This window comes from Scardinius erythrophthalmus (genome assembly GCF_964197995.2).
Source record: "Scardinius erythrophthalmus genome assembly, chromosome: 20".
In the NCBI taxonomy this organism is placed as follows: Eukaryota; Metazoa; Chordata; class Actinopteri; order Cypriniformes; family Leuciscidae; genus Scardinius; species Scardinius erythrophthalmus.
In genome coordinates this window covers 27,219,778-27,247,713 of record NC_138240.1, presented here as the reverse complement: position 1 = coordinate 27,247,713, position 27,936 = coordinate 27,219,778, and the positions used below count along the sequence as shown (strand labels likewise).

Sequence of the window (27,936 nt, the reverse complement as noted above, 5' to 3'; positions counted from 1 at the left end):
ATATAGAATACATATAATAGTACTGAGTTTCAACACTGTAAAAAAAAAGTTTCTGCCTTAAATTTTTAAGTACAATCAACTTGGAAGTTTAAGTCATTTCAACTTAAATTACATTAAATTAACTTAAAAAATTAGTTGAATATTGTATAACTTTTTTAAAAAAGTTGAAAATTACTTTTTGATCATATCATTTTTGACCTGAATATCTAATAATACCAATGTTAAAATAAAATAAAACTTTACAGCGGTTCAAATGTTGACTTATTTCTTACTAAGATGCGGTTTTATATAGTTTCTCCCGGTTACTTTCCCCTGGTTTCACAGACAAGGCTTAAGCCTGTTCCTAAAATGAGTGTTTGGGCTGTTTTAACTAAAAGCAACTTGCACTGACATATCTTAGACATGTTCATCTATTGTTTTGTCTCAAGATGCACACCAGTAATGTTTATTTTTCAGCAAGGCACGTTTATAAAAGCTACTTAAATGTCCTCATTGAACTAAGGCCAAATCCTGGCTTAATCTAAGCCCTGTCTGTGAAACAGGCCTTTATTATGTACAGAAATGGACCACAGTTAACATATTTAGACAGGTTGAGAACACTGTTTTGTTTTCAGACAGTTGAATATAACTTTCAATAAAGTCCAGTACAAACGTTACTGACGCTCGTCAACGGCAGATGTCACAGTTGCTAGGCGACAAGAAAAATCCTCTGTAGGATAGACCGTCCCATTTGACAACGCTCGGTCTGACCTTTGCAGCCTCTGAATTGGGACACAGCTGAAGTCTACAGCAAGTGGTTCATGTTCAGAGTGGTTTCCTTTTTGGTTTTTGTCAAGATAAATAAAAACAATTCTTTGAAATTTGAATGAAATTTCCTAGTATGTTTGAATGGCCACTTGTTCCTCTGAGGTATAACTATGAACCTGAAAACTGAAAAGCACCTGGGTGGGCAGTTTGGCAGAAAGCAGGGCTGCAGCAGATCTGGTGTTTGAGGGGATGAACTACAGAGCTTATCTTCCAGGTGCTCGAATGTGACCACATCTACACAGTGCTGACTGATTTTCTGGATGCCTACCATAGAGATATCAATGAGTTCAAACAGAAATTATATTTAAAAATGGTTTATACATATACTTAGCATAAACAGTTTTATTAAAACAATATATGGTTCATTGCATAAAGGTGATATATAAATACATATATACTGCAAATGTAAATATCCAATCCATTATCCAAATTATCCATATTTTTTGTCAAAATTGTATATATATATATATATATATATATATATATATATATATATATATATATATATATTATTTTATGCATTTTATGTAACAAATAATATATATATAGAGAGAGAGAGAGAGAGAGAGAGAGAGAGAGAGAGAGAGAAGAGAAAAAGAGAGAGAGAATTTATTTAAGAAAAAACTATTTATATAAGATCATTAATAATGATACACATTATAGTTATTTAGGGGAAAAGATTCCAAAAAAACTAATGTATGACTCATTAAAAGAAATTTCACAGAACAGTTCATTCAAATAGTTGCACAAAAGTATTTTTACTGTGTTTCTGCAAAAAAAGTATTTTTACTGTGTTTCTGCATCTTCTGTTGTGTTTGTGAGCACAAATCATTAATACAGAATCTAAACAAAGTTTTATCAAGAATAGCCCACAGCCCTAGTTATAATTTGTTCAGTTGAGATGTATGAAGTTAACAAAACTGGTTACATGTAATATGTTTGTGTGCCCAGAATGTAACTACTCATGTGTTTCCTGTCAGTCACTTAGACGTTGAGTTGATGAGTTCATGTACTCAACTAACTGTCATACTTAGGAGCCCCAAAAAACTATTTTGAGAAAAGGCCAATGAGAATTGGCGAGTGGAATTTTCATACGCTACTCCCCTGAACATATGGGTATAAAAGGAGATGTTGTGCATCCACTCATTCAGATTTATTCTTCGGAGTTGAGTTGATGTCAATGAAGACAGATGCTCATTCCATTCACCTCAACTTGCTGATGTTACGGTCTCTCCGCCCCACACACAGATAAGTGTAATGAGAGCTCCCCTGGGCGCTTCAGCAATTAAAAGAGCAAGCTTTCCTCAAAAAGAGCAAAGCACTGGTGAAGGGCATCTTTCAAAACATATTTTTTGAGATGTGAACAGATATGTACAGGCTGCACATCACTGAAAACACTAAAAGCGCTCATATATTTTACCAACAAGTGGAAATGGGTTATTTTGGGGGTTTTCTGAGCAATTTCATTCTTCCAGGTTGAAAAGTCGAAGCAACTTCACTGAATCTGAGGTAGAAGCATGCCTTCGTAATGTGTGATTGGCTGCCGGCACAATTCTACATCAGCAGTTTCTGAGCGCTTCTCTGCATTTATGCAGGTCTGTGTTTAATTGGTTGTTTTCTCCCCTCTTCCACCGTCTACAGTCCCATTACTTTACACACCCATTTTTTGAGAATTTTTCAACTCTGAGGGGTGAACTACCAGGCTAAAACAGAGAGGGTTTCATTACATTTTAAAGATGCCTTTCTACCATTCTCATTTTGGGGCTCTGAATGAGGACAAACTGTTGATTGCAGCATCGGAGAGCGAGCTTATGCCTTCTGATGCTGAGGACTCTGCAGAACTCCCACCTTTGGGTGTGGCCACTGCGAACATCGGGCTAGAGTGGAGTTCTCCACCCTGTCCTGAGTGTTCGCAGCTAGATGATTGGTATCTGGGCTCGGAGGGCGACTCACAGCCACGCCGCAATTGCGATTGCAGTGCATTTATGCCCACAAAACACAGCTACCTGGTGGAACCATCCCAGACTCCCGTCAAGAGCCTGTAAGTTTACTTCCACAACGCCGAAGGCTTACAGTGCTGCTGGACAGGCTGTGTCAGCCCTGCATGCCATGACCATCCTGCAGGTCCATCAGGCCAAGCACTAAAAGAGCTACATGAGAGTAGCTCTGTCTCTCTGGTGCCACTCATACAGAGCTTGGATGCATGGTTAGCACTCCCCAACCTGTTACGCAGGCTCATCAAGATCACCAGGTGCACGCCAGTCTTCTTTTGGCGAAGGATGCAATAGAGCCTGTCCCTCCAGCCAAGGTGAAAAAAGGGTTTTGCAGCCCTTACTTCATTGTAAGAAAGGAGGCGGGTTACCACCACTCTTAGATCTTCGAGTTTTGAATTGGGCCCTGCACAAGCTCCTGTTCAAGATGTTAACACAGAAATGCATTTGACATGCTTTAGCCATTAAGATCCTGTTGGTTGCGCCATATCGGCCAGCCAGGACTTGGTTTTCAGTGCTCACGCTCCTCACGACAGCTCCTCTCTGGCGAAATCCCCTGAGGAAGGACCTTCGGGGCACATTTTGGCACCAGCGCTAAGACCTCTGGAACCTCCACCTCTGGAACCTCCATGTCTGGCCACTGGACGGGACAAGGAAGACCTAAGTGAATTACTACTAGCGGTCACTATCATCATTTAGGCCAGAGCTCCATCTAAGAGGCGGCTCTATGCCTTGAAGTGGCGTCTGTTCGCGAACTGGTGTTCTTCCTTAGGTGAATACCCATATAGATGCGCAGTCAGGTTGGTACTTTCCTTCCTGTATGTGGCCTCCATAGTGGCACATCACGATGCAGTGGACGGAAACATGACCTAATCTTCAGACGAACTGGCTGACGAACCCTGAACGTCCTTCCAACCTTCAGCACCCTAAGGCAGCCGAATTCATACTCATGGTACTTTTCAGGTCAACCTGTGTGCTAGGTGCTTTATATGTAGTGATTTCCTGACGTAATCCAATATGATGTATTTTCCATGGTACGGTTTCCCTGACGGTAAACCTGTGTCTTCCTCTGGGAAGAACTTTGCTGGGCCACCAGTCACTGTGTTTGTAGAGCTCCTCCCTTATCAGGTAGGACCTATCGAGACTTTTTCCAATGTGTGGCACTTCCCGGTCGGAATGTCCATTTGATGTATTCTCCACATGTTAACCTCCCTTCGCGCAGGATGTGATCTCCGTAGTATTCTTTTTTCCGAATAGTAAAAAGAGTGCTTTCCCCAGTGCTATAATTTCTGGTATGCACAGCTGTAAGTTAAAAAAAAAACAAGAAGAAAAGAGAAAAGTTCAAGAAATGGCTGAAGTGCACGTTCCTTGTGGTACAGGGGAAGATGTTGCTTATGTGGGGCGATGGGAAGGTTAGGATGTTGCGAGTGCACTTGTTACCCGGCACGCAGTAGCTTGCCAACATCTGCACCTCCAAAACCTCGTAACACCGTTCAGCTGGTTGTGGCTTTTTCCCTAGGGACCCCTAGTGTCAGTCCATCAACACAACGTCGAAGTGACTGACAGATAAGGAACGTCTTGGTTACAGTTGTAACCTTCGTTCCCTGATGGAGGGAACGAGACGTTGTATCCCTCCTGCCACAACACTGAACTATTCGCTGAAATGGCCAGGACACTGTCTCGGCTCCTCAGCACAAACTTGAATGAGTGGATATCTCAGGTGAGTAGCGTAAGCAAATTCCACTCGCCAATTCTCATTGACCTTTTCTCAAAGTATCAGAGGTGTTTGGGGCTCCAAAGTGCGACCCCTAGTGTCAGTACATCCACACATAGTTTTGTTCCCTCCATCAGAGAATGGAGGTTACAACAGTAACCAAGACGTTACCTGTACCGCAGGTTACTGAGCAGGTAGATATGACAGTGGACCATCTGCCCTGAACAGCTCTCTCCACTGAAACAGCATCAAATGAGTAGTACTGGTATGTGATGTTTGGACTGGTGAGGTCTCCATACTCTTGCCCATATTTCCGAAACACCTAAAAAATGTGCAAATAAACAGTTTTTGTTACAAGTAACAATGAATACTGAACATTGACATTAATAAAGTCATTAACAATGAAGGTGCTGAAACAAAGAAAGATGATAATTCAGATGCTGCACACCTGTATTTGGATCTTGTCTGTGACTGGTCCAGAAATAGTGAGCTCTTCAGTTTGAGGTTGGTGGTCAGGTGCGAGGTAGAGGCTATAAATTATGGGGCTCTTCTCCAGAGGTGAGGGGTATGTGATGCTTAGCCCTGGGCTTCCATCTCCAGACACCACATATTTATCATTTAATAACACCGCTGCGGGAAGGAGGGACATTTCTTTCATGTAGTCTTTGAACTGTATTTATTATTTGGTTGGACATTATACTGTATTATAGGCATCAGTGTATCAAATGCCAGAAAAAAGACAATACTTACAGATAGATACATATAAATTGGCCTTTTTTTAAAAGACATTTGTTAAGCATTTGTTAATCTAAATAAATAAAGCAACATTCAACAGAACACGTTAAATTTAACAAAAAGTGACAGTAAAGATATAATATTAGAAAATATTTCTGTGTCTGTCCTTTCTTATTCATCAAAGAATCCTGAACAAAAATATTTCAATGAATATATTAAGCATTTGTTTTTAACGTTGATAATAAATGTTTCTTGAGCACCAAATAAAAGAGGACATGTTTAAAGGAACATGGATGTGACACTAAATTGTAAATTGTAATATTTGTAATAATGTTTCAAAATATTATACTGTGTTTTTGAACACATAAATGCAGCTTTGGTGAACATTAGATATATATTTTAAAAATGCAAAAAACTAAAAACAACAAAAACTCCAAACCTTTGAATGGGAGTGTGTATGAAGTCAATCCCCTTTTCTAACTTTCTAAAAAATTCTAAACTATTTAATCATGAAATATCCAGCTAAATTTAATTCACTCAGATACTCAGATTCCATCATACAATACAACTTCAACACCAAACTGTGTAAACAACAATGTTTAACCCTTCTTACAGGATTCACAATCACAACTGTATTCTGCTGTTGTGTAAACGTAGCTATACTCACCAAGGTGTGTAAAAACGGGCTTTGTGTTAATCACATGAACCTGAGAGGCGTTCATAGGAAGGGTGAGGAAAGTGACATACTCTTGAAAAGACAAAAGACAAAAAGAGGTTATTGTGCATATAGGAAAGCAAATAACTGGACAAATGATGGATATGTCTGAAAATGACCCCTACCATACCTCCAGCCTCTCCACCTGAATAGCTGTTTGAGATTAACTGGCAGGTGGAGCCATTGCCCCCACACACCCCACACACATCCTCCAACTTCCCAGAATGCATTACTCCATCACAGCCAAACAGCTAAGTAAACCATATGAAGAAATTATACTTGTTAAATATTCATTCACTGTCCAATTTGAAAGTCAAAGTGGACAGAAACATATTTCAGTTTTAAAAAAAGTAAACTTTGTTTGCGTTATGTGTGTGGCATTACCTGGCACTTTCCACCCAAACAGGCAGAAATGGAACCACGTGGCACAGTGTTACCGGCTTCACACCGTGTCCCATCAATGAACTGAGACCCACGACTCACCATGAAGTCCTGCTCACGTGAGCGACACATCAGTTTACACTGAGCATCACCTGGAAGGGAGAGAAAGACATTAGAACAGAGAAAACAACAAAGGACAAATTCAACTGGAAGACCTTTACTAGGTTGACCTGAGGTGTAGCTGACGGCAGGTATCCAGGTGTAGACTGACACTGAAAGAGGCTGCTGGTCTGTGGCTGAGCACTGCTGAGACATGAATTCCAGCTGAGTCGACTCACAGGCCTGTAACAAACAACGGCAAGCCAGGTATGTCACCATGAATTTACTTGGTTTCATTTGTAACGTCATTTAAAGTTACTTCTTCAACTGTCTTGCACTAAAACAGTAGTAACATTTATTTTGCTAACTTCAAGGTTGGCATACAAAATTTTGTCATCCTTGCAGTGCTCCATTGCACTAACTAATGTTAACGACTTCAACATTAATGTAAAGTGTTAGAAAATCATTAAAGAATTAAGTAAAATAATAGAGGAAACCTGTTTAACAATGCTCACACATCTACATGGAAAGAACAAATGCTATTTAGCAATGAATAAAACAAAAAGAAAGACCAAAATGCAGGCCAGCACACAGATATCACTGCAGCCTCATGCCAATGTATAGATGTAACCCTTAACATGACCTACGGAGGCCCAAAGTAAACAGTAGCTATTACCTGCCGATTACAAAGTTCAGCTTCTAAGTCCTGTCCTTTACAGACAGAACCACCAAAGGCTGCCCTGAAACACAGAAACATCACTCTGAATACATATATCAGTGTGGGATCTAATATACAACCACAGCAAAAACTCATGCATAAATGAATGCACATTCACAATACTGTCATGTTGGATACTGCATACCACTACACACCAAATTTAGTTTTTTTTTAGTTTAGTTTAGTTTAGTTTAGTTTAGTTTAGTTTAGTTTATAGCTGGTGTTTATATTGGTGTGGTATCTGAGAAGTTGTTATTGAACCATATGCTCTTATTTCTAACACCAGCTGTCCCTGTCATGTTCTCACTCTCGCACCTGGGGTTATTGCACTGCCTCCTGCGATATATGATTCCTCCTCCGCATGTTCGTGAGCAGGGAGAGAATTCAGACCATGAAGACCATGAGCCGTGAACCATCATGGAGGAACCCAAAGTAGGAGACACACACCGACCCTTAAAACACCACTAAAGCCACACAGAAAGAGAACAGTAACACAGATCTGTATTTTTCATGCTCTGTGTTGTATAAAATTTTTAAAAAGGTAAATTTAAGTGTTCTAAAAATGTTATCAAAATCCATCTTTAAATCTGCATGTAATATATTAATACAGTATGGACACAATGGTATTTTTTTTTAGTAATCTCAAACATATTCCATAAAATATGAAAAAATGCAAGGATAATGAAGATGTATACGCATATTCATTCAATGTAAATAAGTGTTGGTTGTAGCAGTGTGTCACCTGACTAGGCCCACACTCTGTCCCGTCCAGGAGCGGAACAAGGAGACGTGTACATGAGCTACGGTCACGAGGGTTGATATGGCAGGACAGAACACGGCAGCTTGCCTTGAAGACACCAGAGAGAAAACAAAACATCACCACAATTAACCTCAGCGGAACGTCCGGGTGAGATATGTATTGACAAAGTAAAAATTGCAATCAAAATGTGATACAAATCCCTTATAAAGGTTTTAAAGATTTTTTTTAATTTAAAGTCTCTTATGCTCGTCAAATCAAAAATACAATAAATGCAGTAATATTGTGAAATATTATTACAATTTAAAGTTTTCTATTTTATTATATTTTAAAATGCAATGTATTTCTTTAATGACAAAGCTGAATTTTTTAGCATCATTACTCCATTCTTGAGTGTCACATGATCCTTCAGAAATCATTCTAATTTGCTGATTGGGTGCTCAAGAAACATTTATTATTATTAATAATGTTGAAAATAGTTGTGCTGCTTTTAGTTTTTAGTTTAAACTCCCCCCTTCTATGAAAAGAAAGATACAGCATTTATTTGAAAATTATTTATTTTAATAATTTTTTTTTTATTTAGAATAAGTGGAAAATTATGTTCATGGTTGTAATGTAACCAAAGCCTACAAGGTATTTAAAAAAAAAAAATAGCTGTGCTCTTAATTACACCCAAACTTCCTGTATCAATTGACATGTCAACACAAAACGAAGAACTGCGTTGGTAAAGCGTTTTCAGGTCATTAAAGTGCTAGCATGGCAGTTAGCTCTTTGATGATTTACACTGATAAATGTCTTATGATGGTCATTCTTACTCACCATATTATTATCAGTGAAAGAACAAGCAGTAGCTGAGCTCCCGAACGCTATACGACACTGATCGTCCACTCCATAGAACAGACCAGGCCTCCAGTCCTGCACTGAACCACCCAGTACCGGCACATCCTTAACACACTCCGCCTTACCAGCACTATAGCAGACAATGAACACAGTCATGTTATAAAGAACGTCCTTTTGATGAAGAATATTACAGATGACTTAAAATAACACTTTAATGATACCAAGGGCATGTTATCTATGATAACAGGGAAAGGAGTACAGAGTGATCAAAGTACTTGATCAAAAATACAGTAAATACATTAACATTTTGAAATATTATTACAATTTAAAATAACATTTCTATTTGAATATATTATGTAGTTTATGTAGTATACTGTGATGACAAAACTGAATTTTCAGCATCATTACTTCAGTCTTCCATCACATGATCCTTCAGAAATCATTCTAATATGCTGATTTGCTACTTAAGAAATATTTCTTATCATTATCAAAGTTGAAAACAGTTGTGCTGTTTAATATTTTTTTTGAAAATCGTGAAACATTTTTTGATGAATAGATTTATTTGAAAGACAATTTATAATAATGCAAAAGTCCTTACTGTCACTTTTGATCAATTTAACGCCTCCTTGCTTAATAAAAGTATTAATTTCTTTACAAAATAAATATTACTGACCTGAAACCTTTGATTGGTAGTTTTCAAATGGGTTAAGGCATGAACTCTCCACCAACCTGAAGTGGGCAAGCCACCCTTTTCCAACTGAGGACCATGGCCTCGGATTTGGAGGTGCTGATTCTCATCCCAGCCGCTTCACACTCGGCTGCAAACCATCCCAGTGCATGCTGAAGGTCCTGGTTTGATGAGGCCAACACGACAACATCATCCGCAAAGAGCAGATACGCGAAATCGAGTTGTCACCAAACCTGACACCCTCCGGCCCCTGGCTGCGCCTAGAAATTCTGTCCATAAAAATTATGAACAGAACCGGCGACAAAGGGCAGCCCTGCCGGAGTCCAACACGCACCAGGAACAAGTCTGACTTACTGCCGGCAATGCGAACCAAGCTCCTGCTTCGGTCATACAGGGACCGGACAGCCCTTAGTAAAGGACTCCGAACCCCATACTCCCGGAGCACCTTCCACAGGCCGCCGCGAGGGACACAGTCGAATGCCTTCTCCAAATCCACAAAGCACATGTGGACTGGTTGGGCAAACTCCCATGAACCCTCCAGCACCCTGTAGAGGGTATAGAGCTGGTCCAGTGTTCCACGGCCTGGACGAAAACCACACTGTTCCTCCTGAATCCGAGGTTCTACTATCGGCCGTATTCTCCTCTCCAGTACCCTGGCATAGACTTTCCCAGGGAGGCTGAGAAGTGTGATCCCCCTGTAGTTGGAACACACCCTCAGGTCCCCCTTCTTAAAAAGAGGGACCACCACCCCGGTCTGCCATCCCAGAGGCACTGTCCCCGACCGCCACGCGATGATGCAGAGACGTGTCAGCCAAGACAGCCCCACAACATCCAGAGACTTGAGGTACTCAGGGCGGATCTCATCCACCCCCGGTGCCTTGCCACCGAGGAGTTTCTTGACTACCTCGGTGACTTCAGCTTGGGTGATGGACGAGTCCACCTCTGAGCCCTCAGCCTCTGCTTCCTCAATGGAAGACGTGACGGTGGGATTGAGGAGATCCTCGAAGTATTCCTTCTACCATCCAACAACATCCCCAGTTGAGGTCAACAGCTCCCCACCTCTACTGTAGACAGCGTTGGTAGGGCATAGCTTCCCTCTCCTGAGGCGCCGGACGGTTTGCCAGAATCTCTTCGAGGCCAGCCGATAGTCCTTCTCCATGGCCTCACCGAACTCCTCCCAGGCCCGAGTTTTTGCCTCCACAACCACCCGGGCTGCAGTCCGCTTGGCCTGCCGGTACCCGTCAGCTGCCTCAGGAGTCCTGCAAGCCAACCAGGCTCGATAGGACTCCTTCTCCAGCTTGACGGCATCCCTACTTCCGGTGTCCACCACCGGGTTCGGGGATTGCCGCCTCGACAGGCACCGGAGACCTTACAGCCACAGTGCCGAGCGGCCGCTTCGACAATGGAGGTGGAGAACATGGTCCACTCGGACTCAATATCTCCAGCCTCCCTCGGGATCCGGTCGAAGCTCCGCCGGAGGTGGGAGTTGAAGATCTCTCTGACAGGAGACTCGGCCAAACGTTCCCAGCAGACCCTCACAGTACGCTTGGGTCTGCCGAGTCTGTACAGCTTCCTCCCCCACCATCGGATCCAACTCACCACCAGGTGGTGATCAGTTGACAGCTCCGCCCCTCTCTTTACCCGAGTGTCCAAGACATACGGCCGCAGGTCAGATGAAACAACCACAAAGTCGATCATCGACCTACGGCCTAGGGTGTCCTGGTGCCACGTGCACTGATGGACACCGTTTTGCTTGAACATGGTGTTCGTTATGGACAAACTGTAACTAGCACAGAAGTCCAATAACTGAACACCGCTCGGGTTCAGATCAGGGGGGCCGTTCCTCCCAATCACGCCCCTCCAGGTATCACTGTCGCTGCCCACGTGGGCATTGAAGTCTCCCAGTAGAACGACGGAGTCCCCAGTTGGAGCACTTTCCAGCACCCCTCCCAGAGACCCCAAGAAGGCCGGGTACTCTGCACTGCCGTTTGGCCCGTAGTCACACACGACAGTGAGAGACCTATCCCCGACCCGTAGGCGCAGGGAAACGACCCTCTCATTCACCGGGGTGAACTCCAACACATGGCGGCTGAGCTGGGGGGCTATAAGCAAACCCACACCAGCCCGCCGCCTCTCACCACGGGCAACTCCAGAGTGGTGAAGAGTCCATCCTCTCTCGAGGAGTGTGGTTCCAGAGCCCAAGCCATGCGAAGAGGTGATCCCGACTATCTCTAGTCGGAACCTCTAAACTCTGATATATATATATATATATATATATATATATATATATATATATATATATATATATATATATATATATATATATATATATAAAAATGTTTAGGTTGATAATATAATTTGTAGAGAGACCAATTGCATTAAAATCCATTAAATAATGGAATAAAATTGCATTAAAAGCACAATTGCAGCATTTTAATAGCGGTCTTCTGGAGGCTGCTGTGCATGTTTGTGATGCAGAAAGAGTGTGACACCTGAAGAAGTTGTGGAGCTGAGCCCTGCTGCACTGGGACCAGGTCAGATCGACACTGTTATAACCTCCGTCAGATGCCATCATAAAGCCACTAGAGCTGCATGTGTTGTCTATTCCATCATGATTTATGCCAAAACTGAAAAGACAATAAGCAAGGCTTGATTTACAACAATTCAGACCATTGTAACTTACATTTCAGCATGGCAGTATATCTCATCTGAGTTTTATTGGAAATCAACTTTCTCAAGCTTACCTGTGGCCAATCTCATGAGCAATGGTGATGCCGAGATCAAAGCCTGTATCCTCTGTAATCACACAATTCCACCGAGTGGAACAAACTCCTCCCAGCTGAGTTACACCTCTCACAAGTTTATTCCCATTGGGTAACACCAGATCAAACCTTAATGATGTCAAAGAGAGTTACTAAAATGCAAGTATGCAGAAACCCTTGATATTCTTGAGATCAAGATATCTAACAGCTTGCTCCAAAAATGAGTTGAATTTAAGAGTTTTAGGGAAGGAAGGTACATAAGGAAGGTTCCATACTGTCTGCACAATATTAGTCCAAATTGCACAATAAAGAGGAATGACTGTTCTTTAGTTAAAAATGCTCTCTATGGTTTTTGACCGCACCTGGTAATGTATAACAGCAGATCTGCATGTAAAGGGTCAGAGTCAGCATCAGGGTTGACCTTTTGACCCCACTCGCACACACTTTTTAGAGAAGAGGTGATGTTTTCAGAGATCTGGATGTCTGGCTGTGGATTAAAATAAACCGTATTGTCCATGTGGATTAATATAATGGCTGTTGTGTACAGCATTAGGTCAAACAGACATTGTTACCTTTGGCTCTGTGAGAATGACCATACGGACAAGGTGAACTCTTATATTAGCACCGAGACTAGCATCTCTCAGAAGCTCTGAGGCCTGCAAGTATTTACAACAGAAAGTATTTAATATGCACTAATCCTATTCCATATCTTGTATGTCAGATGTGTTGAACATAAGCATATATTCACATACAGTGTTGGGAAAGTTACTTTGGAAATGTAATAGGTTACAGATTACAAGTTACCCTTTTTAAAATGTAATAAGTAGTGTAACCATTTTAATTACTTTACTAATGTAACAGATTACATTTGATTACTTTTCTAATTTCCAGCACTGGAACGCATTTTTATCACTCGCCATGGTGGAAAACTAAAGCTTTCAGCGGCAATGTGGATTTGTAATTGACAGACGTGGTGCAACAAGACAGCCAATCAAAAGCATCAGAATAGCAACTGATATAAAAATGTTACATTTTACAATGTTACAGTTACATTTATTTTTGTAATTAAATTACATAACTCTGTTACATGTAACTTACTCCCAAACACTGTTCACATACAATGTCTTGAAAACATAGATTAAACACACACATACGATGTTGAGGTTGGTTAGGATGTATCTCTCAGTGTCTTGCCTATGAACATCATAAACATCTGGACCCACCACCACTGCTAGCTCCAGATGTTTGACCTCTGACCCAAGAGGTGTCCTCCGTAACCTGAACTGACCTTAGATAGAAGCAGATAAAACTGAAGGAAATGATAATCCAAAATTGCATACTTTTTTCAAATAAAGGTTTCAGAGACAGTGACATTAGATTGTGTATGTATTTTTAATGTACTTACCCTGTAACTACATGGAACAAGCGGGTTACAAGCGCCACTTTAATTTACGGCACGCAATGTCACAATTTTTTAACATTAATAGCAATAGTTTTAGTTTCATTTGTCTTGAAACATGTAAGCCCAAACTAAAACATCTGCACTTTTGATATAACAAAACTGTATAAATGCATAGATGTGTACCCTGTAATTTTTAAAAAGCCTATACAGTGTGTATTGGTACACCATTATTACAAAAAGGTATGCAGTTTATGTTCTCGTTAAATTGCTCCCAAATGTGAGATTGTTGTATCATAAAAGTAGAATAAATACCCCTTAGTTCTATAATACTTACGTTATTTATATATATTATTATATTATTTGTTAATTCTCCTGGTTGTTACCCCTTTACTCACAAAACATGACATATTGTTCCCTTATACTTACATGTAAGTACTTTATAGGTACACTATAATTACCGACATTTATGCTGTAAATTCGTCTTAATTACCCAATACTTTCCGGGCTGTAATCTAAAGCGTTACCCATTATTTAATACTACACACTGTCATGAAGGAATTACTTATTCAAAATAAGTACCTACTCAAGAGAGTGTGCAATTTTGGACACAGCCCATGACTTGTTTCATTCCTCAAACAAATTGTTTGATTGGCATCTACTCAAATGTTAGTCTTTCTGTTTATTCCGGGCCGTATCCAGATCAGATGGAGGACCTGCGCCTAGACACGACCACAACGCTTCCCTGAACTGTCAGCAGAAATCGTGTCAACTAGACTCTCCCCTGTGAAGGCCTCATCGACACGACAGCCATCAGCACTGATCCTCAACAAACCCGTCTCCATACCGGGGTGACTCCGATCTTCAACCAGATGGAACTGGATAATATTCTGATTGTTCCAAGCCAATCTGACTTCTGACCTATAATGCTGCCTGAATCATAATCATACACTGTTTATTCATTGTCCAGTGGAGAACTGGCCCCGACTGAGCCTGGGTTCTCCCAAGGCTTTTTTCTTCATTCTGCCCTGATGGAGTTTTGGTTCCTTGCCACTGTCGCCTTTGGCCTTTGACTTACTTAGTTGGGGACATTTTAATATTCAACAATATTATTCTGCCTGCAATGACACCATTATATGAGAACTGAACTGAACTGATATACTCAAGAGTGGCTATATATATTAATATATTTCATTTTTGTAGTAAAAAAGTTATTAATGTAGTTAATTTTATACATATATAAATGAACTAAATTAATAACTTTTTTACAACAAAAATGAACCATCACTGAATTTACTTAAGCTGGACTGTGACGCTATTTTCTTCTAGATTGTAAAAGGCACTATATATAAATAAAGGTGACTTGACTTAACTTGACTAAAGACAGTCACTTGTCACCACCTACTGGCGTAATGATGCAACCCGTTTGTTATATCTCTATATTAAAGCTGATTTTTTTAAACACTGTAAAAAAAAAAAAAAAAAAAAAACATGGCACTCATGGTATATGACACTGAAAAAGATGAAAAGTGAAGTAGTGCCCTGCATGTGAACGACCCCTCGAACATATGGACAAGCTCAATTGCAAAATGTATTGCTGTGGACTGCAGGTCAGTGATAGGCTTATGTTCAGTGATATGGTAGTACACTGTGTGTATAACCAGTATATTGTTCACTCACTCTTGGGCTGTTTAAGATGTGTCCTCACTGGTAATGTGTGGGTTAATAGCAGGTGAGGTACACCAGAAGGTAAATCCATAGTAAGATCCTTCAGATGGTCTATGTGTTTTTGAAGCACTGGGCGAATACACAGCCTCCTCTCCCCTGACTGAATCAGACCTTGCTGAGGACAAAATTAGAGTAAAATTAGTATACTACAGTATATCTAGCCACAAATACTGTATTTGGGACAAACATAGAGCATAGTAAAAAAAAAATCTTACTAATTTGCCATGGCAGACAGGGAGAAGAGTTCTTGTATGTGCTGGCCTCAGTAACTTCAGCTGCTCGCAACACATGTCCTCCTTCTTCTTCACCACACTGACCGTTGAGTTGATCACCATCTCCAGACTTGTGGGACAGGACACCGGTTGTTCATCTCTATGCTGGCCCAACTCAAATATCTCCCCTTCGGCTTGAAACGAGCACCTCCACAGCCCTCCGAAAGACTCATTCCTCAAGCAATTCACCCACACCAGCTCAAAGTGAGGCACTGAGGAGTACAAAATGTCAAGGTATGTACATGTTTAGCAGGCACGTGCACAGGTAGGGCTCAACCTGTGCAGAGCACATGCCCTTTTTGCCCTCACACTCCGAAGTGCCCTTTTTTTGGTGTTTTTTTTTTTATTTTTTTATTTTTTTATCAATGCTATTTGTCATCCTTTACGTCTGTCTGTCTGTTTTACAAATATTTAGCCAATGAAAGTTCTTAAACCGAGCTTGTGTAAATCTTTTTCGATCCTCAAGCTGTCAGTAAGCTGATAACTCCGCCTCCTCTATATTCACTGCATCAACTGAAGTTCCACAGCAGCCGCACAGTAGACAGCAGCTGAACGAAGTTTTGCGAAGGGTAAATAAATATCTTGTTGTTTGAATAAGTACTACTAAACACTATGTCTATAAAGGCTCATATTTTATTTATTTGATGACTCACTGAGACATGTGGGACGTCGCCTGAGAGAGAGGTCTAGGCTAGCATTTGATATCTAGTCATAGCCAACATAGCCTAACGCAAATAAATTAAATATCCTGTGCATACAGTAGTATTTCATCTTTTATAAAATGCGATTTTGGCCAAATGTATTTTACAACAGGAAAAACAAACTAGTTTGTAACCTGTTGATGAAAATGTAATGTGATATACCGCCTGCGCCGTTTTAATGACGGACAAAAAAATGCACATTTGCACACATTCGCTGGTCAAAAACTATATATTGATAAGTAATACAACAACATATAATTTGTTTTTACCATTGGAAAATCATAACAGGTGCGCCCCCGCGCTGTTTCGTACTGGAACTTACACAAAGCGATCCTCATCACCTAGGTAACATATTTCTAAGAAATTTCTTCTTTGATTTATGATTGCTGATACACTTAATTTATTAACATTTAGGATAATCATGTTATGGTAATAATATTCAATTATGGTTAATTCAAGGCTGTTAATATGCATGTATTCGCTATCTAGCTAATTTTTAATCTATATTATTCTATACTCTCCGCTCATCCTCACATGTATAAAATGTAGTAAAACATGGTTTTACTACAGTAATGTTGTAGTAGTAACTAAAAAAAAAAAAAAAACATTACAGAAGATCACTGTGAAATCTTTATTGTATCATGCAGAATGTAATTCATGATGTAATTCATTCCAAGGCTTCATTTATTTGATCCAAAATACAGCAAAAACAGTAATATTGTGAAATATTTTTAGTGAATAAGAGACCTTCAAGAGACCAACATCCCTTGTCCTCCACAGCACAGTATAATTTTTGCCAGGTAGGCGGATACATGTTGGATATAGTAAAGGCATGGCTATAGTTTCTTATAATCTGGAATTGATTTGGACATAATTACTCAAATTATATTTTAAAATAGTTTGTCAAAAATACCTGACTCATTGCTCTACCTTCCCCTCTTCTCAATGTCATACATAATCATGGTAACCAAATAATACAAATTAGCTTATAAAACCAAACAAAATAGCTAAAAAAGAGAATATGAAGAGTTCAGATGCAAAAGCCTCTAAGTGCCATCTAAAAAATTCTTCTAGAATGATCATTTTTATAAAGCTCATATATTTAAGTTCAGTAATTTCACTTAAATGGCAATGCAAATTAGCTATTAATTGTCATTTAAGTGAAATCACTGAACTTAAATATACGAGCTTGATAAAAATTATCATTCTAGAAGAAATTTTCAGATGGCACTTAGAGGCTTTTGCATCTGAACTCGCTCTCTCTCTCTCTCTCTCTCTCTCTCTCTCTCTCTATATATATATATATATATATATATGCAAAGTTCATAAAAAAGTGCATAAAGTTCAATAAAAAAAACAGAACTTTTTAGCTATTCTGTTTGGTTTTGTAAGCTAATTTGTATTATTTGGTTAACATGTTTATGTATGAGTCAAGTATTTTTGACATATATTTCTATAAATGCAATTTAAAAAAGAGGGAGTACACAAGAGCAACAGAAGGTTGCTGTTGTATTTAGGTTAAGAGGCCCTTAAAACCCTGTTTATCTATATTATCTATATTATTATTATGGTTGTTATTAATCGTGAATAAATCTAAAGCTTTTGAGACTATTATTTTGTGTTATTGAATTTGTCATGAAGACGTGACCATTTCTTCCTTTTATGTAGGCTTACTAAATAATTTTGATATAAAAAAAGGGAGGGGGGTGCCCTTTTTCAGTTTCAGCACATGCCCCTCAAAAGGTCTGTGCACGGCCCTGATGTTTAGTTTAAATGTACTGACTTTTTCAAGTCTTTTAAAACTTCTAATGTGTATGTATGAACCTAATAACCTATCTGTAAACCTTTTGACTCCTAATTTGTGACCACCATTTCACAATATCTGAATCAGACTCACCTGATTTAGTGGAAATAGTATCAAAATAATAAAATAAATCTTGAGGTTTCAGTGACTCTAAAAAATCCTGGGAAGAAAAAAAAACAAAATACAATTCGATTTTGAACAAACAATACCATTTTAAAAAAAACTCTAAAAGGATGGCATCAAGCAACGGTCAAACCATTTAATAAAATTTATTTTAAAAAAAAATAATAATTTACACTACTGTTTACACCTACTGTTCAAAAGTTTGGGGACAGTAAGATTTTAATTGTAAAAAATAAAATAAAAAATACTTACATTCAGCATGGATGCCTTAAATTGACCAAAGGTGACAGTAATGTTACAAAAGATTTCTATTTTTAAGTAAATGGTGTTCTTGCTTTTGAACTTTCTCAGAATCCTAAAATGATCACCGTTTTAACAAAAAAAAAAAATTAAGCAGCACAACTGTTTTCACCATTGATATATATATATATTTTTTATCAGCAAATCAGCTATTAGAATAATTTCTGAAGAATCATGTGACACTGGCTGCTGAAACAGATACTTGAAATGATATAATATTTCTTTATATTTCTGTTTTAACTGTATGTTTGATGAAGAAATGAAGCCTTGGTCACCATAAGAGACTTTTTTCAAAAAACATTAAAAATATTACTGATCCCAAACTTTTAAAAGTGCCCCTTCTTCATGTACCTTTATTACTTATATATTTTTTATTGTTTTATTATGTTAATGACAACAGCGAGTGAAATTCCTTGTACATTTGGACTAAAATATTTTCTAAAATTTGTAAACATCCTGAAATAGGTCATAAATTTGCCTTTTTCCAAGCTAAAAAGCACTTACCTTCTGCAAAGTGCATTGTGAAATCAGTAGTGCTGTTGTTTTTAACAAGCCAGGAACTAGAAAAAGCCAGATCAGAGATCCCATGTTTGACCACATCTTGAAGCACAGGACTAAACAAATGTAGCTGAACCAGGCAGGATTTAATAATGATCAGTCTACCATAACACCGCAATTCTGACTGACAAACGTTTGAAGTTGATTGAAAATGTCCTGTTCAGAGACCAATGTCTCACATTCTGCTTGTTTAGAAAAGTTAAACAAGAAAGGTTATTGATCAGCATGGAGAAGCCCCACTGAAGCACTGAGTTGATGAATGACAGACGATATTTGTTGACACACCATGATCTGTGTAGAAGGTAACAAGCTGTGATGTGGTTGGCTCACTGTTGATGCCTGTTTTATTGATTTTTGTGACATTGCTAGAAAACTGGAAGAGAATTCTCATGTACGAACAAATTCAAAATCACAGTATGGAACATGATGTTAAACTAGTCAATTGAGTGTGGACACTACATTAAATAAATACTTGAAAAACCAATAGTCAATTTATGAAATTACGTGATAAATTGATCATATTCAGAAGCCATTTAAACTTTCTGAGACAATGATTTTCAGTGTTGTCAAACATATTTTAATAATTAGAAATCTAGCCTTACTTTGAGGGATAATAATTAGTAATTAGGGTCCAAGCCATGAAAGATCAAAGCCCTACAGGTTATTGAAAACCTGAAATCTTTGTTACATTACATACTAGCATGTATAGATATCATCGAGCCAGACTACTTCCGAGCTGCAAGTCATAAGCTCCGCCCAACAGGAAGTCGGCTATTTAGGGTTGTTTAAAAAAAAAAGCGGGTTTGATATATTCCTCAGAGAGAATTCATCCAATCTCGACCAAACTCAGTCAGCATGAAGCCAACACATCGAGGATGCTAAATTGAAAGCAGATTTTTGATATCTCAAACGGTTTGGCCATGGAGTTGAAATTATTTTATGGTGAAAAAAGGATAACAGGAAGAGTGTTATAACTTTTGCAGACTGTCGTGATATTGAGCTGACAACATGATGATGAACTCAGAGTCTCTTTTATTTAACATACGCAGTTGTCAAACAAACTACTTACATCAGCATGGTAGTTATTATCACCTAGCCCAACACATAATCCTGAAACTTTGCAGGCTTTTACTTCTTTACCAGCAACGGTTCTTTTGCAGGTGTGTGTGTGGTATGATGGGAGTTGAGGTATTAGACCCATTCATAGAGTTTTTTAGTTAAATCAGTCTCAAGAGAGGGTCCATAAGTTAATTCACTGTTTCCATGTACAATCTGTCTGTCGGGTGTTTCAGGTGTTTCTGTCGTCTCAGGAACACTCTGGATGTGTCTCCGGTTCTTTCCGATGAGAGATTGTACCTTCTTTTGTTTGTACAATGTATGACCTGAGTTCAGGAGCTTTCTCGACGACCATTGCTGATGTTTTCCATCCTTTTTCTCCATCCAACTTGACTTTCACGCTTTGTCCTGGATGTAAGTCGGGTAAACTACGTGCTGAGTAGCGTCGGTTGTAGAAGTACTGGTAAGCCTGCTTGGTTTGTTTAACCTTCCTTCTGACTTGTTCATAGTCAATTGGACTTGGTAGAAGGTTCTTTGGCAGCATCGGAACGGTTGTTCTGATCTGGCGTCCATAAGTTGAGCTGTGCTTAGTCCAGTAGCACTGATAGGTGTAGAACGATAGCTCATAAGAGCTAGCCTTGGATCTGGCTGTCTGAGCATCCACTTGCAATAGCAACACTCCTTTCAGTGGCACCATAAGCCTGCGGATAATGAGGGCTGGACATAGTGTGAGTGAAATCGTATGTCGTTTTAAACTCTGCAAACTCAGTGGCCGTGTACTGAGTAGCATAGTCTGTCACAAGTTCAAATGGGATCCCCCATCGAATAAACATGTTTTTCAGATGTGTGTCCTACTGGCTTGTGATGGCTTGTAGTTGAGCAATATCAATATCACGAGAATAATAGTCCACAACTATTCGGTATTTCTTGCCATTTAGTTCACAGATGTCAGCCACAATCTTTTGCCATGGACCGCTGGGAATGGATGTAACCATCAGAGGCTCTCTCTTTTGTGTGGGTTTGTTGACTTGGCAAAACTCACACGACTCGACTATTTTTTGATGTTCTTGCCAATACCAGGCCACCATACCGACATGTTAGCTCTTTCCCTGCATTTAGTGAGACCTTGATGGCCTGTGTGAAGTTGACGTAACACCTCATGTCTCTGTGAACTTGGAATCACTATTCTGTCCTTATACAACAAAAGTCCTCCAACCTCAGAGAGATGAGCTCTGACAGTGTGAAACTCGGGGCGTGAGTGTGACAGCTGAGCAATCTAACTGGGCCAGCCTTGGTGAGTGTACTTACAAACTGACTGAAGATTTAAAAGCACACTATGCAGTTTCCGTTTTTCTCAAACAGTGACCCCTGGAGCCGCTGTGGAGTACTTGTATTTAACGTTACTGTCGTAAATACCACTCACGCAGAGCCGTGTCTGCACTCTTCCATGTGACTCTACCATGATTCACTTCTGAAATGCATGCAAGTGTCTTCCATAGAGGCTGCTTCATATGTTGTTGATGAATGTGACATTGTGCCGTAAAGCAAGGCGAAGCACTGCTACATGGGTGGAGGGATTTGCTCGCAACACCTGAGAAGTCCTGTGGTGAGGAGCAGAGAGTTCACACAGAGTTGGAGTAAATCACTCCACCGAAGTAGCAGTGCTTCGCCTTCTGAGAATATAGTTCCCAGTATGTATACGGTTAGAAGATGGCTGTGTCTCATGTGACCTTGTTATTTGTACACACTGTGACTTTTCAAATCACAACATGTAAATAGGAAAATGTTGGCATTATTTTGTCACTAATTGGGAGCAGTATGCTAGCTAGAGCATTTACCTCCAGTCTTTGTGCCTTTGGGAGGGAGGGAGGGGACTCAGGAGGAGGACGGAGAGTAGGTGAAGGGCAGACCGAAGGCAGGAGGAACAAGGGTGGAGCAGACGGTGTAAGCGGCCATTCTTTAAGGTCTGTATTTGATATCTTAATGCAGTAACAGTGCTTGCTTATTTAGCCCGGTTTTCAGAAATAAATTAGGGACTTATTTTGTGTTTGAGAAAGGTCTTCAATGTGTTAAAACACATAGGGGTTATTGAAGCCAATAGTTTAAGGGACCATTTCTTTGTTAAAGCCTTACTTTCCATTTAGACTAAAGTGTAGCTCTCCTTGAGAGAAAGAACGCATTATCTTGATGTTTTGAGAGGACTATCATGTTTATAGTTAGAGCCTGGCCAAATCCAACCTTGAGGAAGCTGTGTGTCGGTGTGTGTGTTAATCTTTTTGGTTACAGGTTAAGGAACCACTGGCATTATTGGAGATTGACTGAGTTTTTATTCTGGACATGTTGGCGCCCAGTTACCCAAATCTGCGACCTGGAAGGTCACGACGTGCCTAACTTCAGTGTCCGAGTGTCAGCTGCCTAATCAATGGAGATATGCTTCCGTCTATCTGTATATGTGTGGAAAATTACTATGTTTATCTATTTCTTAGCCAATCAGAAACTGCAACCTATAGACCTTGGTTTAGGGTGTAACTGATGTGATCTTTGAAAACTGTTAGCGGCGCAGCCTACTAACTCCTGCGTGAGTCTTGAAGCTGACTTCTGCTGATGAAACTGCAAACTATCTTCAGTAAAACTTTTCTTCAATTTATTATCATTTTTACTCTGGGTCTTCTTTCAAACATCTGGTCCATGGGTCCCTAAACTGTTACCCCCTAACATTAAATAGGCCAACACAAACAAGCTAATGAACCCCAGAAGTGGGAGAAATCAAAAACTAATGAGTAGTAACAAAATTAATTCTACTACAGAAGCTGGGGCCACCTAGTGGCTGGGAGAATAATTACAGGTCAGGACCAACTAGAGGCTGGGAGAGTCATTACAAGCTGGAGCCTTACAGGAGCCCCTCCTCCAGGAACGGCTCCCAACGTTCCCTTAGCTGCGTTGTTAGTGGTGGTTGAACTCCCTGATGAGATCTGGATCTATAATATCTCGAGCTGGCACCCAAGACCGGTCCTCCGGGCCATAACCCTCCCAATCCACGAGAGACTGGGTTTACCCACAGACTTGGCGAGAGTCCAGTAGTTGGTGCACAGTGTAGGCTGGCTGACCATCAATGATGCAAGTTACTGGAGGGGGTTTCCTGGCTCGGACAAAGGAAAACAGACAACAGGGGACAAATTACAAAACAGAACGAGTCTTAAGTTAAGATTAATTTAGGATTTTTCACAAATTCGTATTACAAAAGCAAATGTCAAGTTGATTTAGGATTCTTATCTCTGTCCTGGTCTAAGTGACAGTCTAATTCTACATTGCTGGTTTGCATACCTCTGCTGTTGTTGAGTGGCTCTTAGTGCTCTCCGCCATGCCTGTGGAGACCTCTGGACAAGTTGAGCAGCAGCTGGTACACGGACCTCAGGATCCTGTTCAGGGAACAGAGTGGGAGGGAAACCAAACTGGCACTCAAAAGGGGACATGCTTAAAGATGAGTGGTGTAGAGTGTTGTATGCAAATTTAGCCCAGATCAAGTGGGAGCTCCAAGCAGTCTGATTGTTAGAGACCAGGCATCTGAGAGTAATTTCAATCTCCTGGTTGACCCTTTCTGTCTTTCCATTTGATTGGGGGGGAAATCCAGAGAACAGGCTGATGGATGCCCCAATTAGGCGTCTCTTACTTTGATGCCTTCTTGGTAAGAGTGGTCAGGGGTTCTGCAATTGCACTGAAGTTCCTAATGAACCTCCTATAAAAATTGGCAAATCCCAGAAAACGTTGGACCTCTTTGACGGAGCCTGGTTGGGGCCTGAATCTTACCAGGATCCATCTGGACATTGAGATGGAGGGGTGTAGTGCACTGGCTTACCTTACCAGAGCCCAGGGGTCTCCCTACCAATGTGGTATGGTCAGGGGTTCTTGAAGAGAGATGGGCTGAACTATCAGGTGTCTGGCCAAAGTAAAGTCTATAAACTTTCCAGCAGCCCCCGTATCAAGGAAGGCTAGAAGCTTGTGATGTCAGATACCCCAATCCAGTTAAACCCCCGAAGCAGCTAGTTGGGAGAAGGTGATAACTCTCATCCCAGCCCCCCTCTTTTTGGACGAGAATTGTTTTTTCCCGTGGTCTGGCTTTTCACAGTAAAAGCAGCCTTTCCCCTCCATGCGTTGTTCCCTCTTGGCTTGCGACAGTCTAGCCCTTCTCAACTCCATGGGTTCCTCGAAATTCATGGGAAGTGGAGGGGATTCAATGGCACTGCTTGAAACCTGGGGCTCAGGCAGCCTGAGCTCCCCTCGGCATTCCCGTCTGTGTTCTCGAATGATTACAGGTCAGCACCAACTAGAGGCTGGGAGAGTCATTACAAGCTTGAGCCTTACAGGTAGGATGTTGGGAAGGTGCAGAAACTCTGTAATCAGTACACTTTTAATGTTGCTAGTGACATGGTTCAATCCATAAGAAGTCTAGAGATGGATATCGTGGAGCTTCAGACTTTAAATGGAGCCACTGCAAATCAAAACCAATTGCGGACTCTTAAAGGTCCCATGACATGAAATTTTCACTTTCTGAGGTTTTTTAACATTAATATGAGTTCCCCTAGCCTGTATATGGTCCCCAAGTTTCTAAAAATTTCAATCGGTGTAAATCGAGCTTTTGCTATCTTTCTCTGCCTTTGAGAAAATGGAGGCTCATACGCGCTGATCTTGAATCTCCTCCTTATGACGTCATAAGGAGGAAATGTTACCTCCCTTGTCTCTGCTTTGCCCGCCCAGAGAATATTTTCCGCCCATGAGAAAATGCGCTAGGATGTAGGAACGCGTGCGCGCGACTTTAGTTTGTCCACGAGAGAAATCATGGCTTTTGAGCGAGCGAAGCATAACAATTGCTCAATAATTGGATGTACAAATGAACATCGAAGGGTCAATACAGAGCTGGGCTTGCTGAACGTCTGAAACTAAAGTCTGGATCACTCTCTTTGGCTCAGCTACACACCTCAGACAAGTAAGTCAACTAATGATATATAAGTGTGTTGCTTTACTGTTTATGGTTACCTAGATTGTTACACGTAGAATGTGGCTGTAACCTTAGCTATGCAGCTATGCAGTTTATGTGTGTGAATACACACACTGTAACGCGAGTGTTGTACACTTCTTTGTTATTTGGATAACCGTTTTCCTGTTGGTTATATGGCGCCCGCGATATCCGCATTTCAATATCACAGAGCTTGATGTAATTGTAATAAGATAAATACAGACGTTACAGATCTCTCATGAAAAGGCAACAGTAGGTTAGCGTTATCTACATGATAATAACCGGTACCGTTGCGCAAGATGGTCAAGGCCACACCCACCCTCCACCTTGCACCGCTTTTCTCCTCCTCATTATCATTTAAGGCTACAGACACCGAAACGGCCCGTCTGAAGGAAGCTCATTCTGGGACTGGCTTGTAGTGGCTATAATTCTGCACCGAGGCTGAATTTTTGGAAAGAGATTTCAGATACAGTACTAGGGACTACTAAGGCCTATATTAAATCCTACAAAAAGTAGCATGTCATGGGACCTTTAAAGGAAAAATAACAGCATTAGCAGATCTTTTAGGTACAAGGCCCCATCCAAGTTCTTTAATTTAAAAATATTCAGTGTTTACCGTCCGAAGAGGGAAAAGTTTTTACAGAGGTTTCTGATATTCGTAAAAGGGCTGCAGTTAAGGAGCTGTGTGCCCGCAGTTTTGTTGTTGTCCACCCTGATGGCAATGTCAATAGCCGCATTTCCACTGTCAGGCCAAAAGCGGGCGTGCTAGTGAGTGCCTGCATTACAGGAAAAGAATACTTTATCTTTTTCTATCAGTTTTAATGACAAAATAAAGGCATATAACCAGTTCAACTGACAACATTTTTTTTAGATAATTAGATGAATAATTAGGTTTATGAAAAATATAAAAAAATCTTAAGAAATTAGGACTTTCTGAATATTTTGCTGCAAATGATAACTTCGTACTCATATGATATTGACCTATGACATCCTATGACATGAAATTCATCTGAATATAAGTGATCTTATGGATGTGGTTGTTGTGGTTTGTGGTCACAGTGGCACCATCTGCTGCAGTAAATGTGGCACATTCAAACGACTTTGACATAGTCCTTTTATATTTACTCACTTTAAATGCATATTGCCCACCATGCAGTTTTCCTAAAGCCACCGGGGTGGTGGTGGCCACGGGGCTTGAGCCCTTCATCACTGCTTGCAGCTATATTATTAATTATTGACTGTTTTGATCCGATTCCATACAATTCTGAATGTACTGTAACTCATTAAATAAATGCTGTGAACAAAAACATACCTTGACTGACTGATGTAACAGATATTCAGTTATTGTCTTAGTTTAATTTTCATGGACTCTTAGTTTGTTTCTATTTAGTTTTCTTTTTCCTTTGTTCTAGTTCTAGTTCTTTTTTGTCATAGTAACTAATTTGATTTGTCATTCTGTTCAAGAGTGTGCACGTCTTTTTTCATCTGTATATAGGTTAGTGTGTGTTCTTCTTTAGTTTCACTGTGAGTTTCTTTAGTTCTTCTTTAGTTTCTGTAGTTTCTCTTCTTTAGGATCTGTGATTCAGAAACATGGCTTTTCCTTTCACTGCTACGCCGATGACACACAACTCTACCTCTCATTCCAGCCTGATGATCAGACGGTAGCTGCTCGCATCTCAGCCTGCCTGACAGACATTTCTGGCTATGAAGGACCTCCACCTTCAACTAAACTTTGTGAAGACAGAGTTGCTTGTGGTCCCGGCTAACCCAACACTACACCACAACTTCTCTATTCAGTTCATCAACCATAACTCCATCCAAGACAGCCAGTAACCTTGAAGTTGTGATTGATGATCAATTGAACTTCACAGACCACATTGCTAGAACTGCCCGGTCCTGCACATTTGCCTTATACAACATTAGGAGGCCCTTCCTATCAGAGCATGCTACACAACTCCTTGTCCAAGCTCTTGTACTATCCAGACTAGACAATTGTAATGCTCTCCTGGCTGGTCTTCCAGCTTGCACTGTTAAACCTTTGCAACTGATCCAGAATGCCGCAGCTAGAGTGGTCTTTAACGAGTCGAAGAGAGTACATGTCACTCCTCTCCTCACAAAATTGCACTGGTTGCCAGTTGCCACTCGCATCAAATTCAAGTCACTGGCCTATAGAACAACCACTGGCTCTGCTCCCTTTTACCTAAACTCATTACTTCAGACTTACTGTACGTGCCATCCAGAAACTTGCGCTCTGCAAGTGAACGTCGTCTTGTGATGCCATCTCAAAGAGGCACAAAATGTCTTACTCAGAAGAGAGAGCTGCTGAGTCCGTAGCCATTTTCAAGAAACAGCTGAAGACGCATCTTTTTCGTCAACACTTGATCCATTAATACTAACACTTTGTCTTCTATTCTATATCTAAACAAAAAAAGTACACGTACTGCGTTAAATTAAACTGGAAATGGTCATAGCACTTGCATATTGTTATTCTATTGTTAGTTTAAACGCTTCTGTTGTTGTCATGTGTACATTTGTTAGTCACTTTGGATAAAACATCTGCTAAATGAATAAATGTATGTAAATGTAAATGAAGTTTGTCCGGTCTCGTTAATGCTATTGTTGTGTTTCTTTGCCTACCTGGATTTGTGTTACTCATGTGGATAATTAAAGACTGAATTTGATCTTGATCCTCTGAATTTGGTCTTCATCGTGTGTTCTCTGAAACCTCGCGTGACATCTGACTGTGTCTTTATGAATGAATCCTCAGATATAAC

The 27,936-nt window shown here is 40.2% G+C and overlaps 1 protein-coding gene across 1 annotated transcript in view; it reads right to left on the bottom strand.

Annotated features, from left to right (window-relative positions):
• The window catches only part of adamts13 (ADAM metallopeptidase with thrombospondin type 1 motif, 13), a 31,582-nt gene extending 12,302 nt beyond the window's left edge, over positions 1-19,280 (bottom strand). Inside the window, exons 1-20 of the mRNA XM_081348220.1 lie at positions 19,039-19,280; positions 18,205-18,271; positions 15,550-15,818; positions 15,287-15,449; positions 13,362-13,495; positions 12,780-12,863; positions 12,570-12,694; positions 12,190-12,336; positions 11,938-12,072; positions 8,737-8,887; positions 7,903-8,007; positions 7,476-7,624; positions 7,119-7,182; positions 6,574-6,685; positions 6,347-6,495; positions 6,093-6,213; positions 5,915-5,995; positions 4,961-5,142; positions 4,684-4,834; positions 942-1,071 (exon numbers count right to left, since the gene is read on the bottom strand). Coding sequence (XP_081204346.1) covers positions 942-1,071; positions 4,684-4,834; positions 4,961-5,142; positions 5,915-5,995; positions 6,093-6,213; positions 6,347-6,495; positions 6,574-6,685; positions 7,119-7,182; positions 7,476-7,624; positions 7,903-8,007; positions 8,737-8,887; positions 11,938-12,072; positions 12,190-12,336; positions 12,570-12,694; positions 12,780-12,863; positions 13,362-13,495; positions 15,287-15,449; positions 15,550-15,818; positions 18,205-18,271; positions 19,039-19,134 — 2,615 coding nt within the window. The 5' untranslated portion in view covers positions 19,135-19,280. The remainder of the gene's footprint in view (positions 1-941; positions 1,072-4,683; positions 4,835-4,960; positions 5,143-5,914; positions 5,996-6,092; positions 6,214-6,346; positions 6,496-6,573; positions 6,686-7,118; positions 7,183-7,475; positions 7,625-7,902; positions 8,008-8,736; positions 8,888-11,937; positions 12,073-12,189; positions 12,337-12,569; positions 12,695-12,779; positions 12,864-13,361; positions 13,496-15,286; positions 15,450-15,549; positions 15,819-18,204; positions 18,272-19,038) is intronic.
• Positions 19,281-27,936: the final 8,656 nt, after the last annotated feature.